The sequence below is a fragment of the Bos mutus genome, chromosome 5, assembly GCF_027580195.1.
Source record: "Bos mutus isolate GX-2022 chromosome 5, NWIPB_WYAK_1.1, whole genome shotgun sequence".
In the NCBI taxonomy this organism is placed as follows: Eukaryota; Metazoa; Chordata; class Mammalia; order Artiodactyla; family Bovidae; genus Bos; species Bos mutus.
This window is the reverse complement of record NC_091621.1, coordinates 78674718-78694302: the sequence shown is the minus strand read 5'-3', so window position 1 is coordinate 78694302 and position 19585 is coordinate 78674718. Positions and strand designations below refer to the sequence as shown.

The 19585-nt window shown below is 45.0% G+C and overlaps 1 protein-coding gene across 1 annotated transcript in view; it reads left to right on the top strand.

Annotated features, from left to right (window-relative positions):
• GRIN2B (glutamate ionotropic receptor NMDA type subunit 2B) overlaps positions 1–19585 on the top strand; it is a 343677-nt gene that overhangs the window by 117189 nt on the left and 206903 nt on the right. Inside the window, exon 2 of the mRNA XM_014476463.2 lies at positions 4892–5490. Within this exon, the coding sequence (XP_014331949.2) occupies positions 4892–5490 (599 nt within the window). The remainder of the gene's footprint in view (positions 1–4891; positions 5491–19585) is intronic.

Sequence of the window (19585 nt, the reverse complement as noted above, 5' to 3'; positions counted from 1 at the left end):
GATAAAGTCTCCAGTTTGGTTCCCTGAGGTGATCTGAGATGAAGTTGGTGCATAGGAGGTTTAGGAGGGAATGCTCTCCAGTCCTACACGCCCTGAATGGAAGGGCAGGAGTAGACAGAGGGAGAAATACAGTGTGAGACAGTATTTTCTTTATTTATTTCTGACTGTGCTGGGTCTTTGCTGATGTGCGCAGGCTTTCTCTAGTTACTGCGAACAAGGGCTATACTCTAGTTGCGATGTGCCGGCTTCTCATTGTGGTGACTTCTCTTGCGGCAGAGCGTGGGCTCCAGGGCTTGCTGAGTTCAGTAATTGTGCTGCACTGGCTTAGCTGCCCTGCAGCATATGGGATCTTCCTGGACCAGGAGTGGACCCTGTGTCCCCTGCATTGGCAGGCAGACTCTTAATCACTGGACCACCGAGGAAGTCCTTTGATGCAGTATTAATGGAACCTTGTGGGAAGTTCTGAAGACAGACACATCCTTCAGAGTTGCCCAGAATTAAGGCAGGAGGACTAGGTCTTTAGACTCCATGACCACTGGTCACTCCGTGCGCTCTATTCACTCTGGGTGAGGGGGTTCTCTTCAGCTGATTCAGTCCCCAAGATGAACTGGCAGCTGAACCCCATTAGTATATCCTTTATGTCTGAAGCAGATCTGTAAGGGATCTCGGTGATATAGAAGAAGAATCTCATGTACTGCTAATTTTCTAGGCAGCAATTTTCTGAGGCAGTTTGTAGAATGGGAATAGTACCTGTTTTTGTTTCTTCTTCTTATCAAATAAACATCATGAACACCGACATGATGGGGTTCACCATAACAGTTCCAGACTGACAGGCTCTAATGTCCCATCATAGCTTCCCTGTGCTGGCTGCACCTATCAGTCATGGTAACCCTTTATCTTGGGCTGCTTTAAAGGTGCTCTGGAGGCAAGTTGAAGAAGTACATTCATATAATAAATTTGACTGGGAATCTGAGGAGACTGCTCCAAGGACCTGTGCACATAACATTTTGTAATGACACCAGGAGATAAAAATGTTAGTGGGGAAGCATAGTGAGCTGAGTTATATCCCTGTCCTTCATCCTAGAAGATGCTACTTCTTGTGGTGATCACAATGCATGCTGGGAGCCTGCCAAGATGGATGCATGGCCACAGTCCTTTCCACTCCATGCACACATCAAGATTGCTCTTTGATTTGTGGCTGTGACCATAATTTGCAAAGGCTGTCACTGCTTACAACTTATAGTTAGCCCAAAGCTTTGTTGAAAAAGAGCTGTTCCATTCCCGACTGCTATATACCAGATTGATGTGTCAACTAAATTAATAACGCTGGACCAATCATTATACCAGGAAACATTTGCCCAAGCTATAACTTTGTCTCTTGATTCCCATTTGGTTTCATTAACCTCCTCTTGGTGCCCCAGATAAAATTGCCTTGTAAGGCCTCCTTATTTAATGAAGGATTGGCAAGATAAGATGGTTGAACTGGGCATTGACAGGAGTGGAGGAAGTCAGAAAAGGATGATTGTGGAAAACAATAGAATTAGTAGGTAAGATGAGCATGTGGTGGAGGTAACTTGAAACCATATTAATTTTCCTTTTTTTACTTTCACTATTTATTGGCTTTCTTCACATAATAGCTGGCAGTTTCTTTAAGAGCTCATTTATTTTTGTGAGGGAGTTTTAAGAGAAGACTAAAAAGGAGAGGGTCAGGTTGGTATACAGTAGATTGGCTTTCTTTTAAATTCAGTCTCATTAGTGTGGGCTCATTTACTATGGATGCCCATGGGTTTTCCTTCAAGGCTATCTCTAGCTGTGTTTTGGAATCAGCTGTGGCTTCACTGTGGCTGGAGCTTTGTGGGTGTTCAAGAACCTCCTTGGGATAAGATATGTTTGTTTAACATAGAATGGGCAGTAGTTTTACCCATCTCATCCTACGCCCGTGCATTTTAAGGTATATTTGGATGCATCTGTCCCTTTGTCATGTCCACTGGGCTGGTGAAAACTCAAGTGATAATACATCTCATTTGAGAATCTCCCAAACTCCCCAGTTTAGCTGAAAGTAACAAGGAAAACAAATGGCTGTCACTTTAAGGTGATCACAACCATTCTGGGTAAGTTGTTCTGTCACAGGCCTTCCTTTCCTGTTACTGTAGCTCTCTGTGGGCCCCTGACAAGTCTTGTCATAAATAAGCTTTGCTGCCTTGGATTCCCACTCTATATTGTAACCTAAGAACAAGGCCAGTGTCACCCGAAGAGCAGTCCATACTTGGCGTTGAAGTAGAAGACGAGGAGCAGGGGCTGGCCGCATTTTTAAAAAAAATTGAAAATCACTATTCTGTTCTGTGTAGGAATGCAGGGGATTTCTGAGTATTAATTTTATATCTTGCAACTTTGCTATAGTCCTTAGAGGTTCCTCTTTGACTGTATGTTTAAGCCAAGGGAGGGAGCCATTATAAACACCATTTTACCCTTAGCTCCAGTAATTTTCTGGTGGCATCTTTAGGGTTTTCTATATGTAGTATCAGTCATTTGCAAACAGTGAGAGTTTTACTTCTTCTTTTCCAATCTGGATTCTTTTTATTTCTTTTTCTTCTCTGATTGCTGTGGCTAGGACTGCCAAAACTAGGTTGAAAAATAGAGAAGAGAATGAGCACCCTTGTCTTGCTCTTGATCTTAGAGGAGACGCCTTCAGTTTTTCACCACTGAGAATAATGTTTGTCGTGGGTTTGTCATGTATGGCCTTTATTATGTTGAGGTAGATTCCTTCAATGCCTACTTTCTGGAGAGTTTTTTTTTTTAATCATAAATGAGTGTTTATTTTTGTCCAAAGTTTTCTCTGCATCTATTCAGATAATCATGTAGTTTTTATTTTTCAATTTGTTAATTTTGTGTATCACATTAATTGATTTGCATATATCAAAGAATCCTTGCATCCCTGGGATAAAGCCCACTTGATGATGATGCTTTTTAATGTGTTGTTGGATTCTGTTTGCTGAAATTTTGTTGAAGATTTTTGCATCTATATATATTGGTGAAATTGGCCTGTAATTTTTTTGTATGTGTTTGGCATCTTTGGTTTTGGTATCAGGGTGATGGTGGCCTTGTAGAATGAGTTTGAGAGTTTTCCTTCCTCTGAAATTTTCTGGAAGAGTTTGAGCAGAATAGGTGTTAGCTGTTCTCTAAACTTTTGGTAGAATTCACCTGGGAAGCCATCTGGCCCTGGACTTTCTTTTATTCTGAAATAATTTCCATTCCCTCCCCATGCATTCTTGGTGCCCCACCCTCTCTATATCCCTGAGTTCCATGGTCCTAAGAGGCTTCTCTTAGACTGTATGTTTAAGCCAGGGGAGGGATCCATTATAAGCACCATTTTACCCATAGCAGAAGGAATTAACCCCAAATGACTGAGCAGCTCCTGTTTCACTTGGATCACTTGTAAGAAAATGTCAAGAGTTCAAGGCACGTGATGCACACACAGCCCTGGCAGAGCCTTGAGCTGGCAGCTCTTGCTGCCGAATCAGGGTCTTTGGATACCAGCTGGATATCTCCCAGCCCGCTTTTTTTTTTTTTTTCAATAGCGAGGGCCCAAAAAATACTCAGCAATTTCTCAGCTGTACAACAATATGTTTCTGGACTAAGAAATCACTGCATCATTTTGTTTAAAAGCCTGATCTCTTGTAACCATGCTTCAAAGCTCTGGTTTCGGGGATAAAAAAGCACTGCCCCCTTTGAATTAAAGACACAATTTTGTTAGCTTGGATAGTTATAAAATGGAGATAAACCATCAGATAGGAGACAGGGGCCACTGAACAAGAAAAGAGATGCCATTACCCAGGAGGAACTCAGGCGAAAATAGACTGAAACAGAAGGATGAGGCTGAGAGGGTCTTCATTTTGTGGTTTCAGATTCTTCTAGCTGTAAGATGGAGATAAAATGCAGGGCCTGACATGTCCAAATGGCAGGTGGGATACAGCTTCAAATGGGAGAAATGTAAAAGGATTTTCCCCTCACAAAGTGGGAGAAAACATAAGATGCTTAACATTGACAGAGGGTTGTGTGTAATACACAGGTCAGATGGAGACCCCTGGCATTATAGAGGAAAGAAAAAGAGCTATTCTCTACATGCTGTTCTCGAATACAGGCTTAATCACAGATGATCTTGAAGACAAGTCATTGTAACTTGTAGCTTACATAGACTATCTGTGCCTCATTCTAACCTATATGCCTCATTACCAGAGTAGAAGACAGAGAGAAAACTCCATGTGCTATTCATTTAACGGTTATGTCTTTATAGACAATGCACTGATCAAATCTTGTGCTACAGTGCACTTCCCAGCTCACCATACCTGAGTGCCACTCACCTGCTGGACCACTCACCTGCCCCCTCCCTACTTGAGGCAGATTTAAGGGCAGATTGAGGGCGTTTTGGATTATTCCCTGGATTGAATGAAACACACCCACAACTGATGAATCCAAAAGTCTCAAAAACTGGAAAGAGCAAGTTTGTGTTTATATAACTCATTTGACAGCAAACCCTGACCTCAACTGACATGAGGCCATTTTAGTCTTTATCCTGCTTTTTGTGGCTCTTCCTACATTTTGCTCTAGAAATACTAACATATTTGATTTTGAGAGGCTGTCTGGGGCTCTGCAGTAGCCTCGAGAACTTCAAAGAGAGCATAGATCCAGGTTGGTTTTCTCCAGGGGAAGGTTTTAAGAAGGAGAGTATTACCAATGTTTGCAATTCAAACATATCCCTCTTTAAAGGCATTAACGTGGAAAGAGTAATTGACACAAACAAACCTCTGCGTCCAGCTGGTTCAGGCTCTCCCTCCTCATCTTTGTTTTGACTTTTCTCTTTCTTTTTCTTTCTTTATGTTTCCTGCTCTAGGATGAATCCTCCATGTTCTTCCAGTTCGGCCCATCAATTGAACAGCAGGCTTCCGTGATGCTCAACATCATGGAGGAGTATGACTGGTACATCTTCTCTATCGTCACCACCTACTTCCCTGGCTACCAGGACTTTGTCAACAAGATACGCAGCACCATTGAGAACAGCTTCGTGGGCTGGGAGCTGGAGGAGGTCCTTCTGCTGGACATGTCCTTGGACGATGGGGATTCTAAGATCCAGAACCAGCTCAAGAAACTTCAGAGCCCCATCATTCTTCTTTACTGTACTAAGGAAGAGGCCACCTACATCTTCGAAGTGGCTAACTCAGTAGGGCTGACCGGCTACGGCTACACTTGGATTGTGCCTAGTCTGGTGGCGGGGGACACGGACACAGTGCCCTCGGAGTTCCCCACCGGCCTGGTCTCTGTGTCCTACGATGAGTGGGACTACGGCCTCCCTGCCAGAGTGAGGGACGGGATCGCCATCATCACCACCGCGGCCTCCGACATGCTGTCCGAGCACAGCTTCATCCCCGAGCCCAAGAGCAGCTGCTACAATACCCATGAGAAGAGGATCTACCAGTCCAATATGCTGAACAGGTGAGTGTGTGGCAGAGGGCGCACCGATGGTGGATGTTGGAGGGGAGTTTCCAAGACTGGGTCGGAGGTTCACATACCGGGACGAGCGGTTCGCAGTGTCTGAGGTTGAAGGTTGGCCACTGGGCGGGCCAGTGATGGTGGGGGCAACCCAGATTCAGAGCTCACTGTGTGGTGTTCTTGTTTTAAGAAATACAGAACAGCTCCCCTCCTTCTTGATCACTTCCCACATGTCTGGTCTTCCTCTTAAGAGTTTTGTGTGTTCAACCTCATTTAACCCTCAAGGCAACAACTCTACGAGGCAGCTTTTGAAAATTGCTTGCATTTTACGATATAAGAGAATGGGCTTGTAGGTGTAAGCTGTCTAAGGTCATGCTGAAACTAAGAGGTTCAGTTTGAAGTTGAACACAGATCTGTCCGATGGCTATACACCTGATCACTGGAAAAGACGAGACAGGCATAGATGTGAGAGAGGACTGGCTCCTTACCTTCGGGATGATGCTGTACTGAGAAGGAACAGGGAATAAGGTAGCTGAGTCTGTAGGCACATGAAAAGGGTTTGTCCCTTGGCTTATTTTTGTATTTTAATAAATACTCTTGATTTTATTGAAAAAGGTTAAAAAATTAGTAAATACAAAGAATTTTGCAACAAATAACAGTGTGCTCACCACCAGGAATTAGTTATTAATAGTTTGTATTTACAGATATGACATTACAAATATGACATAAATAGATATTACATGTATGGTAATGTCTTTTTCTTTTTGGCTCATTGAACATTTATTGTTTTTATTATTATTACTTAAAAAATTTTTTTAATTAAACTTTTTTTTTTTTTTTTGCTTCTCCTCTCTCTGCCTTTGAGATTAAGTGAGAGCACCATTGTAGAAACAATTTTTATGGTTGCCCTTGTTCTGGTTTATTGAGTGAGAAGATATGGGTGGAATTCTGCTTCCCTGGCCTCACCCCTCCCCATGGGCAGAGAAGCCTGGCAGGTTATAGTCAGAATCCAACTTTGATGGCAGGACATCCTCATAGGGGCCTTTGTATAAACCAGTCAGGTACAGGTTCTGTATCTGCTTCTGTGGTTTTTTTATTTGTATAAAGCTGCTACATGTGGTGACCTAGATGGGTGGGATGGTGCGGGGTGGAGAGGGGTCCAAGAGGGAGACTCTTCTCCAGGGGATTTTCCTGACTCAGTGATGAAACCTGCGTCTCCTGCATCTTCTGCATTGGCAGGCACATTCTTTACCACTGAGCCACCTGGGAAGCCCAATAGCTGACTCATTTCATTGTACAGCAGAAACTAACACAACTTTGTAAAGCAATTATACTCCAATAAAAATTCAAATAATATGGAAGAGGCCCCCCCAAAAGTTAAAAAGACCTTAAATCTGAAGAAACAATCATTGATGAAATAATCAATGACCATCTTTATAACTAGCTCCCTATACATGTGTACCTGTGTGGAGATGAATCTACAGTTTTACATAAATGAAACTCTAACCAAACATACTGTTTGATAACCGTACTTTCTTTCACTCAACAATGTGTTTTGGGTATCCATTTCACCTTTATTATGAACTATATCAGACATATAGAAACGTATTCAGAAAAACTTAATTCATACTCAGGTACCCTCCATCCAGCTTAAAAAATAAAATATTAGAAAGTGTACTCTGGAGAGGTTCAAGTATATTGTATTTACAGGAGGTTGAATGTGTACCGACTAATGCTTGTTTAACTTCTGGAAGGGACTTGAACTCCATAGCCTCTCTGTGACTGGACCTGGATCCAGCCCTGACATTCCCCCACCTTGAACTCCCTGCTCTCTCTGTCATCCCTCATTATTCCCACTTGTTGCTAGGGACTATCTTGGTTTTCTTCCTGCCTTCCTGGCAGATCTGTCCTGGCCTCCCAGCTTGCTTGTTTCTTTACACGTCTCTTAAATATTGGTGCCTCTCAGGGTTCTGTCCTAGACCCTCTGCTAGATTTCTCATCCATTGCTGAGAGTGCGATGTCTGTAAGTTCCCCCAAACTGATGTCTCTGGCTGCAATGTCTCCCTTGAGCCCCACGTGTATCCCTCTAACTATGACCACATCTGTTCTCCTTTGGATGCTGTGGGCCCTAGAGCACACCATATTCAGAGCTCAACTGCTGTCTCATCTCCCATCAACCCTCCCCACACTCTTCTAGAGAAATTGGCACCTCTTATAAAGGGATGTTGTTATTTAGTCACTCAGTTGTGTCTGACTTTTTGCAACCCCGTGGACTATAGCCTGCCAGGCTCCTCTGTCCATAGGATTTCCCAGGCAAGACTACTGGAGTCCATGGCCATTTCCTTCTCCAAGGGATCTCCCTGACCTAGGGATTGAACCTGTATCTCTTGGGTCTCCTGCACTGGCAGGCGGATTCTTTACCACTGAGCCGGGAAGCCCTTTATAAAGAGTACCTCTTGTTACCCAGTGCCTACAATAAAAATGTCCAAGATGTCCTTGATGCCCCAGCCAACCATGACCTTGTCTGTGGATTCTCCCTGGAGAGCCTTCTCTTACTTTGACCCGTGTGCTGCATCCCAGTCCACCTCTTCTGACTCGCATTGCTACAGGGCCTCTTAAACACCTTCTGGCTCCCAGTTCTGCTTCTTTTCAATCTCCTCTGCAGTCAGAGTGATCTAAAATGAAAATGTGATTTCATCACTCTTGTGCTTAATACCTTTCAGCAGCTTTTCATTGCTCCTGTAATAAAGTCGCAGCTCCTTAATATGGTTTATAGAGTCTTCCACAGCGTGAGCCTTCCTGGCTTTCCAAAACTGTCTCGTGCAGCTCTCTCTTCAATGCCACCTTCCTGCCAGGCTGAACCTACCATGCCCTCTCTCCCTTCCAGCCCCTACTGCTGCCTAAGTGTGCTCCCCAGGTGCCCCTGCCTGACGGTTCACAGATGCTCGTGCCCTCTTCTCCTGCCCCTTTTTCATTGTCCCTCAGGATTCAGTCTTGGCATCCCTTCCTCTGCAAGCCAAGCCCTGGGCTGACATCACTCTGTTACACACCTGCCCTGCATCCTCTGCCTTTCTAATAAAGACGATCGTCATTATGTGCTTTATCACCTCTCTTCCCTGTACGCTCTGTGAAATCAGGGACACTTCTGTCTGCTTTGTTCATGCAGCATGAGAAAGATCCTTGGATCGACTACAGGACGTATCTCCGAGATTCCCATCACCCAGTACCTCCCTGCCCCGCAGGAGCGTCTCTGCTCTGCTCCTCTTTTCAAGACAAGGGACGTTTCCTTTAAAAACTTACTATGTGTTCAGTTCTGTACGTTCATGTTTTCTCCTCATTGTTAGTGTTAAATTCAAATCTGATTCAGATGATTTTTCCAAATATTTGTTCATAAAAACCAAAACTAACAATGAAGGAATATCAAGATGAAAACATCTGCCAAACAACCCAAGGAAGTCAAGTGGATATTACCTTAGGGTCCATAAATACAGTTCAGGAATGCCTGCTTTTATCTTAAAAACTTCCTCTGGGTAAGCTACCATCTGAAGATAGTACCTCTCACCTGGCTGACTTCATGTTAGACTATAAATATCTGTGAAGCCTGGTCTCTAATCACCATATCTTTGAAACCATAATTGTTCTTAACCTTGCCGCCATCTCTTCTGGCCACTCAGGAAGGCAGCCTCCTTTATTCTCTGTGCTCTTTTTTTTTTTTTTTGTCCACAAAATGGGATCTTAGTAGCCCCACCAGAGATTAAACCTGGGCTCTAGGCAATGAAAGCTCGGAGTCCTAACCACCAGACCACCAGGGAAGCCCCAGTCCTCTGTCCTCCTTGCTTGCAGCTTATTGTTAAGAGGACCACAAACGCTCGCCTCCGCCTTCTTGTGCACAGTGGTCCTAAATAGAACAAAGATGGCACAGTCCAGGTTATTCACACTTTCCTTGAGACCAGTGCAGAGCAGAGAGACAGTCCATCTTCCTTCGATCTGCCAACTGCTCCATGTAAAGGGCTCACCAGGCTTACCAGAGCACGTCTCCACTGTTTCCTCCATGAAGGTTCTCTTCTGCTCCTGTTCCCTGACTCTTCCAGGCTTCTGTCTCTGACTGTCTGCTGGGCATCTCCCCTGGACAGGACATCTCCCCTGTCCGTGGACCTGCAGCCCGCATGCTTCTCTGTTGCCTTTTCCTTCCCCTTCTCCCCAGTGCAGCTGCCCCTGGCTCTAGAATCCAATGCCTAGCCTCTCTTAGTATTTGAACACTAGTATTCGAATAGTTTTTCCATTAGGATCCAGAAAGGATTGGGATTGACTAACAGGGACTCTTTCAGTTCATCAGTGGAATTCAGTTAGGCATCCTCAGTGCTCCTCCTCCTCCTGATCTGAAATCAGCCCCTCCCCACTCCCATCAGAGCTCTGGTCTCACTAGGGTCACTCTTTTAAATAACAAACCAAGCAGCCACCGCATTTAGCCACAGCAGGAAATCTTGCAAATGAAATTGTTGCAGATGCTGAGCTGTTTCCCAAGGAGGACTTTTCCTTTGGCTTGATACTTAGCTCCCCGCAACAGCAGCAGCCCCAGGAAGGCTCCTCAGGACATATTCCGGGGGCACGCGGCCCCTGGTTGGCACCAGGAATACAGAGTCAGGAAATGGCTTCTTGCCTCACCTTCTGAAAACCCAGGAGCATTCACAGACCCTGTGGTCCATCCATCCCCAGCAGAACTGCAAGGGGAGGGAAGCCCCTCATTCATACCTGACGAGACGGTGGCATTCTTTCCATGTGAGGGACGTTCCTAAGTCTTGACTTGAGGAACACGGACAGAAGGCTCTATGCTGTCCCTGAATCCCAAACAGAAACACATATTCAAAGGGATTTACTTGTTATTTGGGCTTCCCAGGTGGCTTAGTGGTAAAGAATTCTCCTGCCAGTGCAGGAGACACTAGAGACTCTGGTTAACTCCCTTCATCAGGAAGCTCCCTTGAAGGAGGAAATGGCAATCCAAGTATTCTTGTCCGGAAAATTCCATGGACAGAGGAGCCTAGCAGGCTACAGTCCATGGGGCCGTGAAGAGTCTGACACAACTGACTAGCTGAGCATGCACGCATTTGTTAGTTGCAGGAGGAAAAAAAATTTTAATGATATATAAGCATTCTCAGAAAGAATCCTTAAAATGAGCTATTTCCTTCACTGTCAAATGAATGTTATTTATTCCCCATCAATCCAAATTCCTTATTGATAACTTCTTAGCTCTTGGAAGCCTGGTGCCTGTATCCAGACAGGCTCCTGGACAAAGCTGTTTACCAGGATTGCAAGAAAAATACAGAAACCCAGTTAAATTTGACTTTCAGATAAATGACGAATTTTTTTAAGTATAAGTCTGACTCAATTATGGCACGGGACATACTGATATTAAAAGATAATTTGTTGTTTATCTGAAATTCAAATGTAACAGGGCTCCTGTATTATTTTTCGTTTTTGGCCAAGTATGACAATCCTACTTGGTATACTGATAGGAATTCATTTTCTGTTAGAAGTTTATAGCATTCATCTATGCCTTATTAGTAAATGTAGTACAGCGCCCTTATACCAAGACATGCTGAGAACATTTTGTTCCAACTGGGAACTTTATTTGGTTGAAAGAATTGGAGAATTTCTTATGCCATACATTCTTGAAGTGAAGGATCTTAGTTGCCCAGAGAAGCCCGAAAACCTTTTGCTACCAGATGATCTGGAAGTGTTTAGGAAGTGATCAGGCAAGTTGTCTAAAGCCTCTCTTATGCCCCTGAGCTAGAGAAGATTGGTAGCTTTTAGTAGGCATGAAGAGCCAACTCTTTGGAAAAGACCCTGATGCTGGGAAAGATTGAGGGTAGGAGGAGAAGGGGGTGACAGAGGATGAGATGGTTGGATGGCATCATCGACTCAATGGACATGAGTTTGAGCAAACTCTGAGAGATGGTGAAGATCAAGGAACCTGGAGTGCTACAGTCCACGGGGTCCCAAAGAATCAGACATGACTGAGCCACTGAACAGCAACAAAAAACAGGCACATATCTGTGTGCTTCCTTTATCATTTCCCTAGGGGAACAGGTCACAGTGAATTTCCTTCTCAGTGTGCCTCCAGTACTTGGCCAGCATGTTTCTGAAACCTGATGGTGTTCCTGCTGCTCACCTCTGGGCTCCCTTTCTGTCTTAAGGACCCAGTACTCTTGTTCTTCATCCATAGCAGCTCTGGGGACTTGTAGAAAGAGCAGTTGCTCTTTGAGATCTCAACATAGCAAATCTCTTATCTTGTTGTTGCTGTGCTCAGATGTGTCCAGTTCTTTGCAATCCCATCTTCTATAGCCCACCAGGCTCCTCTGCCCCTGGAATCTTCCAGGCAAGAATACTGGAGTGGATTGCCATTTCCTTCTCCAGGGAATCTTCCTGACCCAGGGATCAAACCCTTGTCTCTTGCATCTCCTGCCTTGGTAGGCAGATTCTTTACCACTAGCACCACCTGAATCTCTCTTAATTATTTCCCCCTGGTGTCCTCAGCTTTCTTGCTCAACAAATGTTTTGTGTTAACCCCCGCCACCCCCAAATTCTTCCTTCCCCGTGAAAGTTGCCATCTCAAAAGGCCACAATCCTCCTCTAGTGAGGTCTTTGAGGGATGAGGATGGCTGATGTGAAGGAAGGTGCTTTGTTAGGTTCTTTTTTAAAAGAGCTGTGATGAACACGATCTTCCTCTAACCTTGGGGCAGAAGCCACACCCTCGAAACCATTATGTTCGCGGGATCATTCCCACGGGATGCCTCCTTGACTCTCCTGGCCTGAAAAATGCTGAGAGATTAAGAAATAAACTAGGAGTTGAGTCAGTTAGTTTTTAGGCACTGTGGGCAAGACCAGCTTGGTCGTTCCTATCTCTTATGTGCATGATAAGTCACTTTAGTTGTGTCAGACTCATTGCGACCCTGTGAACTATAGTCCACCAGGGATGGAACCTGCATCTCTTGAGTCTCCTGCCTTGGCATGTGGGTTCTTTACCACTAGTGCCACCTGGGAAGCCCCACCCATCTCTTATTGTTGTTAAATATGAGTGGAGTGCCAAGCACAGGCAGACTGAAGGGAAGGCAAATAGTTATTATAGGTTCATTTCATAGAGTTTATATGTGAGTCAAAAGTTTCCACAAATGCACTGTTCTAAGTGGACTATTAGGCATGGTGGTCTTTACCTGATTGAAGAAATCTACTAGAACCTAAGGAAAGCTCCATTTTTCACACGAAATGTTTAGTAAGGCAAGACACAATCTGTGTATAGAGAGACTTTAGCTGCTCAGTGGTGTAGCAGAAAATAGAAATTTGGAAAAATAACAGAAGAATCTAATAATCCTAAAAGATACATTCATTGCTGATTGTAATTCAGGCAAGCTTTAACTATTCATGGAGGAATGGTTGAATGTGAGGGTTATTCAAGCTCTCCTGTTTTTCTGTAGTCTTTCACCTTCCTCATGTCAGATATATAGATGTCATTTCAGTAAGTGAGCCTGACTCCTTTCCCTTAAATTCAGTGAAGAGCATTCTGAACTGCTTAACACTGAGACCCCTGCACGATTCCTTCCTTAGTCACTATTGAATTCTATGGCTGACGTTACTTACCAGTGACATAGTTGGGGCTTCCCTGGTGGCTCAGACGGTAAAGAATCTGCCTGCAATGTGGGAAACCTGGGTTCAGTCCCTGGGTTAGGAAGATCCTTTGGAGAAGGGAATCATTCCTGTGCCATGCTAAGTCGCTTCAGTCGTGTCTAGCTCTTTGCGATACTATGGACTGCACCCCACTGGGCTTCTCTGTCCGTGGGATCTCCAGGCAAGAATACTGGAGTGGGTAGCCATTCCCTTGAGAAGGGCATGGGGTCTCACAGAGTCAGACAGGACTGAGTGACTGACACATTTCATTACACACTGTCATGGTTGGTTTTTCTTTCCTCTTTCTTCTCTTTCATTTTCCTTCTCATCTTCCTCCTCACTCTCTTCTTTCCTCCTCTAGAAAATTATTTACAATTTGGAGGAGAAGGCAGGAAATAGAGAGGGGGATTGAGTGGGAAGAGAATCCCATTCCACTGAGGACAGTTTAGGGAGGGGGTGGGATGCCCACTTGCTCTGGGCGAGAAGACGTAGGTGGTCCAGGACCCATGGGGAGGAATAGGATGGTCTCAGGAGAAAGGAAGCAAGAGCAGTGCAGGGCTGTGGCTTTCCATGAAGGAAGCAGACAGACATCCTCAGAGCACGCTTAACCTCAGAATGTGGGTTGGTGGCGATGGTCAGGGTTAAGAAGATGGTCATAAGTACATGCTCAAAAGCAGCCCCATTGTCAGCCAGTCTGGCAAAGTTAACAACTCGGATGTTGACTGCCTTTCTGAATGCGTTCTACACACCCGGCATAGTGCGATTATCTAACTGCATCCCTGCAAAAATCCTGATCCATGCAAATGTCCTTGGGAAACATTTTCTTATCACCCTTTTAAGGGCAGCTTGTCCTTCCCACCCTCCCAAGCTCCCTGTCCCCATCCCGTGCTTTTTTTCTCTCTGTAGCACTTATCTGACATGTTGTATAAATTTTATTTTAAAATCTTTTGTTGTCTGCATTGTAGGCACTTGATAAATATTTGTGCATAAAAGCATGAATGAAACCGGGAACCATTATGCCCATTTTATGTCTGTAAGAAGCCCGAAGCCCAGGCTTGGGTAGTGTGATGCCTGGGTCTGTCTGGGGGACCTGGATGTCAGCCCCTCACCCTGCTGCATAGTAATCAAGCTTTAAAGAAGCCCTGGCTGCCCTTAGAATCAGAGCACCACAGCTGTGAGAGGCCTCGGTGCTCATCTCATCCAGCCCTTTCAAGATATGTATTCTCAAGGGAGAGAGAGAGTAGGTAGGATGGTGAATGGATTTCACACATGTGAGGACAGAATCTCAGAGCTGTCCCTTGGCTGTCGGAGGCAGGGCAGCGGCAGAACCCAGGGGTCCCACTGGGAGGAGCCACACTCTGCAGAGAACACACCCCTCTTGGCCGCCTGACCACAGCCTTGGAGGAGCTGGCAGGCAGCCAGGGCTCCCCAGGTAACCTTTGGCCAGGTCTGGCAACGTCCCCATGATCCTTGCTCCCTTGTTCTTACCCAGACAAGGGTGCAAATTCACAGTTAATGGGAATTGAAGCTGGTGTTATTTAGGAATTGAGTGGGAGTCATTTCTCCATCTGCTCTTTCTTCCCACCAGAGGATAAAGGCTGGCTGGGTGGCGGTAAGGACGGAGGCGAGTTGCCAGAAAGCGCGAGTGCTGTCATTTATGGTTACAGACATGGGCTGGAAGCCCGAGTGAGGGCTGGACCACGGCCGGCCAAGGTCAGCTTAACGAACACAAGCTTCTTGAGAGTAGAGAGGGTTCTGTGGCTTTGGCATCTCTGTAAGACCTCGCACGTTTTAAATAAGTAATGGTTTGAGCCTTTCTCCCTTTCCTCTCCAGTGGAGCTGTCATGGATGCATAGATGGTCATCTCTCGGAAAGAATCCTCCAGGACCTGGTGTAGCTGATAAGGATCAGGAGGAAGTAGGGTGTTGGGCCTGGCTGACCTTGAGAGGGGCTTGCTGAGGGAACTGACTCCGTGCTGTAGACAGGGGCACCCAGAGAGGTGGAGGAGGAGGGCAGTGGCTGGGGCTGGGGGTCAGGGTGCCCTCCCCAGCCCTTCAAGCTTTCATCAGTGGCGCATTCTTTTCCAGGAGGGCCCAGCAGGGTCAGTGTGCCCAGACTGGCACCGGTCCCCAAGCTGGGCCGGCCGATCACACATGAAGGGACTGCTGCTGACAGATTAGAGCCCCTGCTGCTGGAATCTGTTCCCTCTTGTCCGGCTGCCAGCAGCAGCAGCAGGCCGGGGGCTGCCGACTGACTGCCTCCCTCGCTGCTCCGGCTTCACTGTCCCTCATTCATCGTTGCCTCACACCGCTCCCCACCTCCTGCTTATTCTTCTCCATCTTTCTCTGTAGGGTGTTCTGTTCGTTGATCTCTTTCTGCCCCACTCTCTTTCTCCCCAGCTTTCCTGTCCAAGCTTTAAAAGCTTTCTTGCATTTAGCTTTCTGTAGTCATACGTGACCCCGTGGAGTTCTTGCACATGCACACACAGGCATACACATCCACGTACATGTGCATTAGATATCCATACAGCATGGGCTTTAGTGTGTACCCTGCCCTGGTGGCTCAGACAGTAAAGAATCTGCCTGCAATGCAGGAGACCTGGGTTCCATCCTTAAGTCTGGGAGATCCCCTGGAGAAGGAAATGGCAACCCACTTCACTCTTCTTGCCTGGAGAATTTCATGGACAGAGGACCCTGGCAGGCTACAGTCCATGGGGGTCTCAAAGAGCCTGACACGACTTAGCGACTTTCACTTTTGGCATCTCTCAGGTGAATAGAGAATTATTCAAAGAACTGGATGAAAATATTTCACATAGAAAATCTCTCCACTTCTTCCTGTCCCTGAGACCGTGTTGTTGATTGCCCACAAAGGGCTGCAGATGGGACAGAAGTTGGGAAGAATCTTTCTATGTGACTTGCCTGCAGTTAGCTCTGGTGAATATCAACAAGGTATTTCCATCCACTCTGATTTCATTTGTAAAGTCTTGGTGGCTGTAAGATTGGTTGCTAAGTAACCCCACATTTACTGTTTAGGTAAAGGAGGTAGACATAGTAGGCCAGTGGGTCTATATCATGTGAAGAAGTCCATAGATATCTTCTTTTTTCTGAAGGAAAGATCTTCCCTGATGAAGCAGCAGAAATAGCTGTGGAAGCCACACTGTGACCGTATCATATTCATTCTAAGCAGTCCTTTTCAGCACTCCTTGAAAGGGGTCAGGGCGGCATCCAGGTGAGGATGTGTGGTCCAGGTGAGCATGTGTATCAAAGTCCACTTAGTGTTTGACATCAAACCTGATGATCAATACCTTCAGTTCATTCATGATCATGGCTGATGATGATCAAAGTGACCATTTTCATACACGGAATCTTCATGTCCATCATCTTACAGATTCATTACAACAGAGCTGTGAGGGCTTTGTCTGATTACTGCACAGATAGACGGTGGGGATCAACAGAGAAAACTCTGACACTTACTTTCTTTTAATTTTCCCACCAGCATTTCCAGACATTCCTACATACTTTTCTTGGTCATTGAACAGAAATCTATCAGAAACTTTTGTTCAAGCGAAATAGCACAATAGAATGGCATTATAATATAGTTCATTATTACATAGATTATACTAATAAGTCAAATTTCTCTCATTTTGAGTAGGTAGAGAAAAAGCCAGGTATCTGAGTGTATTATAGATTATGACTTAAAATGGTGAGTGATCCCACAGGCTGTGTGTGTGTGTACACTCAGTCATGTCCAACTCTTTGTGACCCCATAGACTGTAGCCCACCAGGCTCCTCTGTCCATAGGATTCTCCAGGCAAGAATACTGGAGTGGGTTGCCATGTCCTTCTCTAGGGGATCTTCCCGACCCAGGGATCAAACCCTTGTCACCTGAAAGTCTCCTGCATTGCAGATGGATTTTTTATCACTGAGCCTCGTGGGAAGCCCAAATAAAAATTTTGGCAGCTCCACACAGCATGTGGGATCTTAGTTACCCAACTAGGGATTGAACCTGCACCCCCTGAGTTGGAAGTGCAGACTCTTAACCACTAGACCCCCAGGAAGGTCCTTGTTGTTTAGTCGCTCAGTTGTGTGCAACTCTTTTGCTACCCCATGAACCATAGCCCGCCAGGCTCCTCTGTCCATGGGATTTTCCAGGTAAGAATACTGGGTTGCCATTTCCTTCTCTAGAAGATCTTCCTGACCCAGGGGTTGAACCCACATCTCCTGCATTGCATGTGGATTCTTTACCACTGAGGCACCTGGAAAGCCCCCCACAGGCTATGTTTTGTTCCCACATCTCACATGTGTTCACATATAGACTTACCTCCTTTACCTGGGAGAGACGTGGTCATAAATTCAGCAATAGGATACACTGAACATAACCAAGAATCCCAAAGAAAGCAGAAAAGGGCTTTGAGCTAAAACCACTGACACAAAATCTTACCATAAAATGAACGTGGCCTATTTTATCTAAAGAGTTCATTTACTGTAATTTTAATACATATTTCTAAGAAGCTTGTGGGGCAGTTGGTTTAAATGTAGCATAGAGTATCTGTAACCCTGTTTAAACAAGATTCATAAATATATTTTAGGTGGTTTGTCCAGAACTGGTGTGGTGGCTGCCTAGTCATCAGGCCCCAGACTCCACCTGTTAGCTTTCTACTCTTTTGTTTATAGGGTGTGGCCTTTATCCCCATGCTAAAGATGCCTGTTTTAAGCAGCAGAGTGAAGTTAGGAAGGAAGGAGGGCAGGTTGTTTCCCTTTCAAGGAGAACACCCAGAAGGCCCATACTTTACTTCTAGCCCATAGGTCAGAAATCAGTCAAATCAGGGCACTGCTAGCTGCAAGAGAAGCTGGCAGTTCAGCTTAGTCTAGTTTAATTTAGTTTTTGACCTGGGCAGTAATAGGCCCAGTTAAAAATCCAAGTTCTCTTAACTAGAGTGACAAAGTCAAGGCCCTGTGTTTGGTAGGTGACCATTTGTGTCTGGAGATAACTAGCTTCTCTGATTTCCCAGATGACAACAGTTTAGAAATAATAAATAGGATGGGAGTTGGGTAGTTGAACTGATGGCATTAAGAAATAAATACAATTATGAGGTGCAGAAAGTATTAGGAAAACCCAGTGGAAGACCTTGAAAGGAACATTTGTCTAAGATCATTTGGGGCAGACTGCCTTATACTCCTTAGAAAACATATATCCCCTTTAAAAGCATCCCTGTAGAGCAAAACAGCACAGGCATTGTTAAGTCATCAATAAGGGCTTAAATTATATTGATTATCTTTTGTTTAAGGCATCAGTGAACTCTATACTACCTTTCTGAAATTTTCCATTTGAAAATGCTTCCTATAATCAAGAAAAAGCTTGATACTTAAAAACACGAAGCTTCAGCAATTTAGAAAATTTACTTAAAAAAAGATTATTGAGTGACTACTTTGTGCCAAGTGTTTTATATAGCCTTATTTCATTTTAAAAGTACTGCTAAGAGGCATTATAACTTCCATTTTTCAGAGAAAGAAACTGAGATCTGGAAAGGTTCCATCACTTGCCTACTCCACATACAGATAAACTTGAGTTTCAAACCCAAGTCTTGGTGAGTTCCAGGTGTACTTTGCCCCATGCTGTCCATCTTTCCCTGACTGAGGAGGTCAGGTCAGCTAGGCATGACTGTGAGGTAGGTGAACACATCACTAACCTCAGGATGAAGTAGTTTTATAATAATATCCTTTCTTGACTGCTCTACTGAGTTCTTGTCCTGAAGCTGTGATCAATCTGGAAACAGTCCGGGAACAGATAGCTGTGCACATGTGTTCAGGACGTTCCAGACCGAGTCTGTTTCTCTTCCTCCCCCTCCCAAAGTGTGTCACATCTCTGTTTCCCCAGCCTTGCTGTGGTCTGTCTTATACTTTCCTTTTCAATGAGAAAGGTTGACTTTTCCCCCCATGTTCCTTAGTCCATATTCCAAAGTCCTTTAAGTACGAATATGAAAAAACAACCACGTGTAGTGTTCTTGAACTGAAGTGAGAGCTGACTTTCTGTTCTGAGATCCGGCAAGGCTCCTGGAGGTGACATGCATATGAAATAACACTGTCAGGGGCTTGTAATAAAACAAAACAAGACCTCGGCCCCTGTCATGATTTACAGGTGTCCTCCAAGGCTGCTGTTCATTTTTGACAGGTCAGATAAGTTTGGATTTGCTTAAGGGTAATACTTGGCTGCTGCCGCTGCTGCTGCTAAGTCACTTCAGTCGTGTCCGACTCTGTGCGACCCCATAGACGGCAGCCCACCAGGCTTCCCGTCCCTGGGATTCTCCAGACAAGAGCACTGGAGTGGGCTGCCATTTCCTTCTCCAGTGCATGCAAGTGAAAAGTGAAAGTGAAGTCGCTCAGTTGCGTCCGACTCTTGGCTAGAGACTGGGTAAGGGTGAAAGCAGCACTTTGGG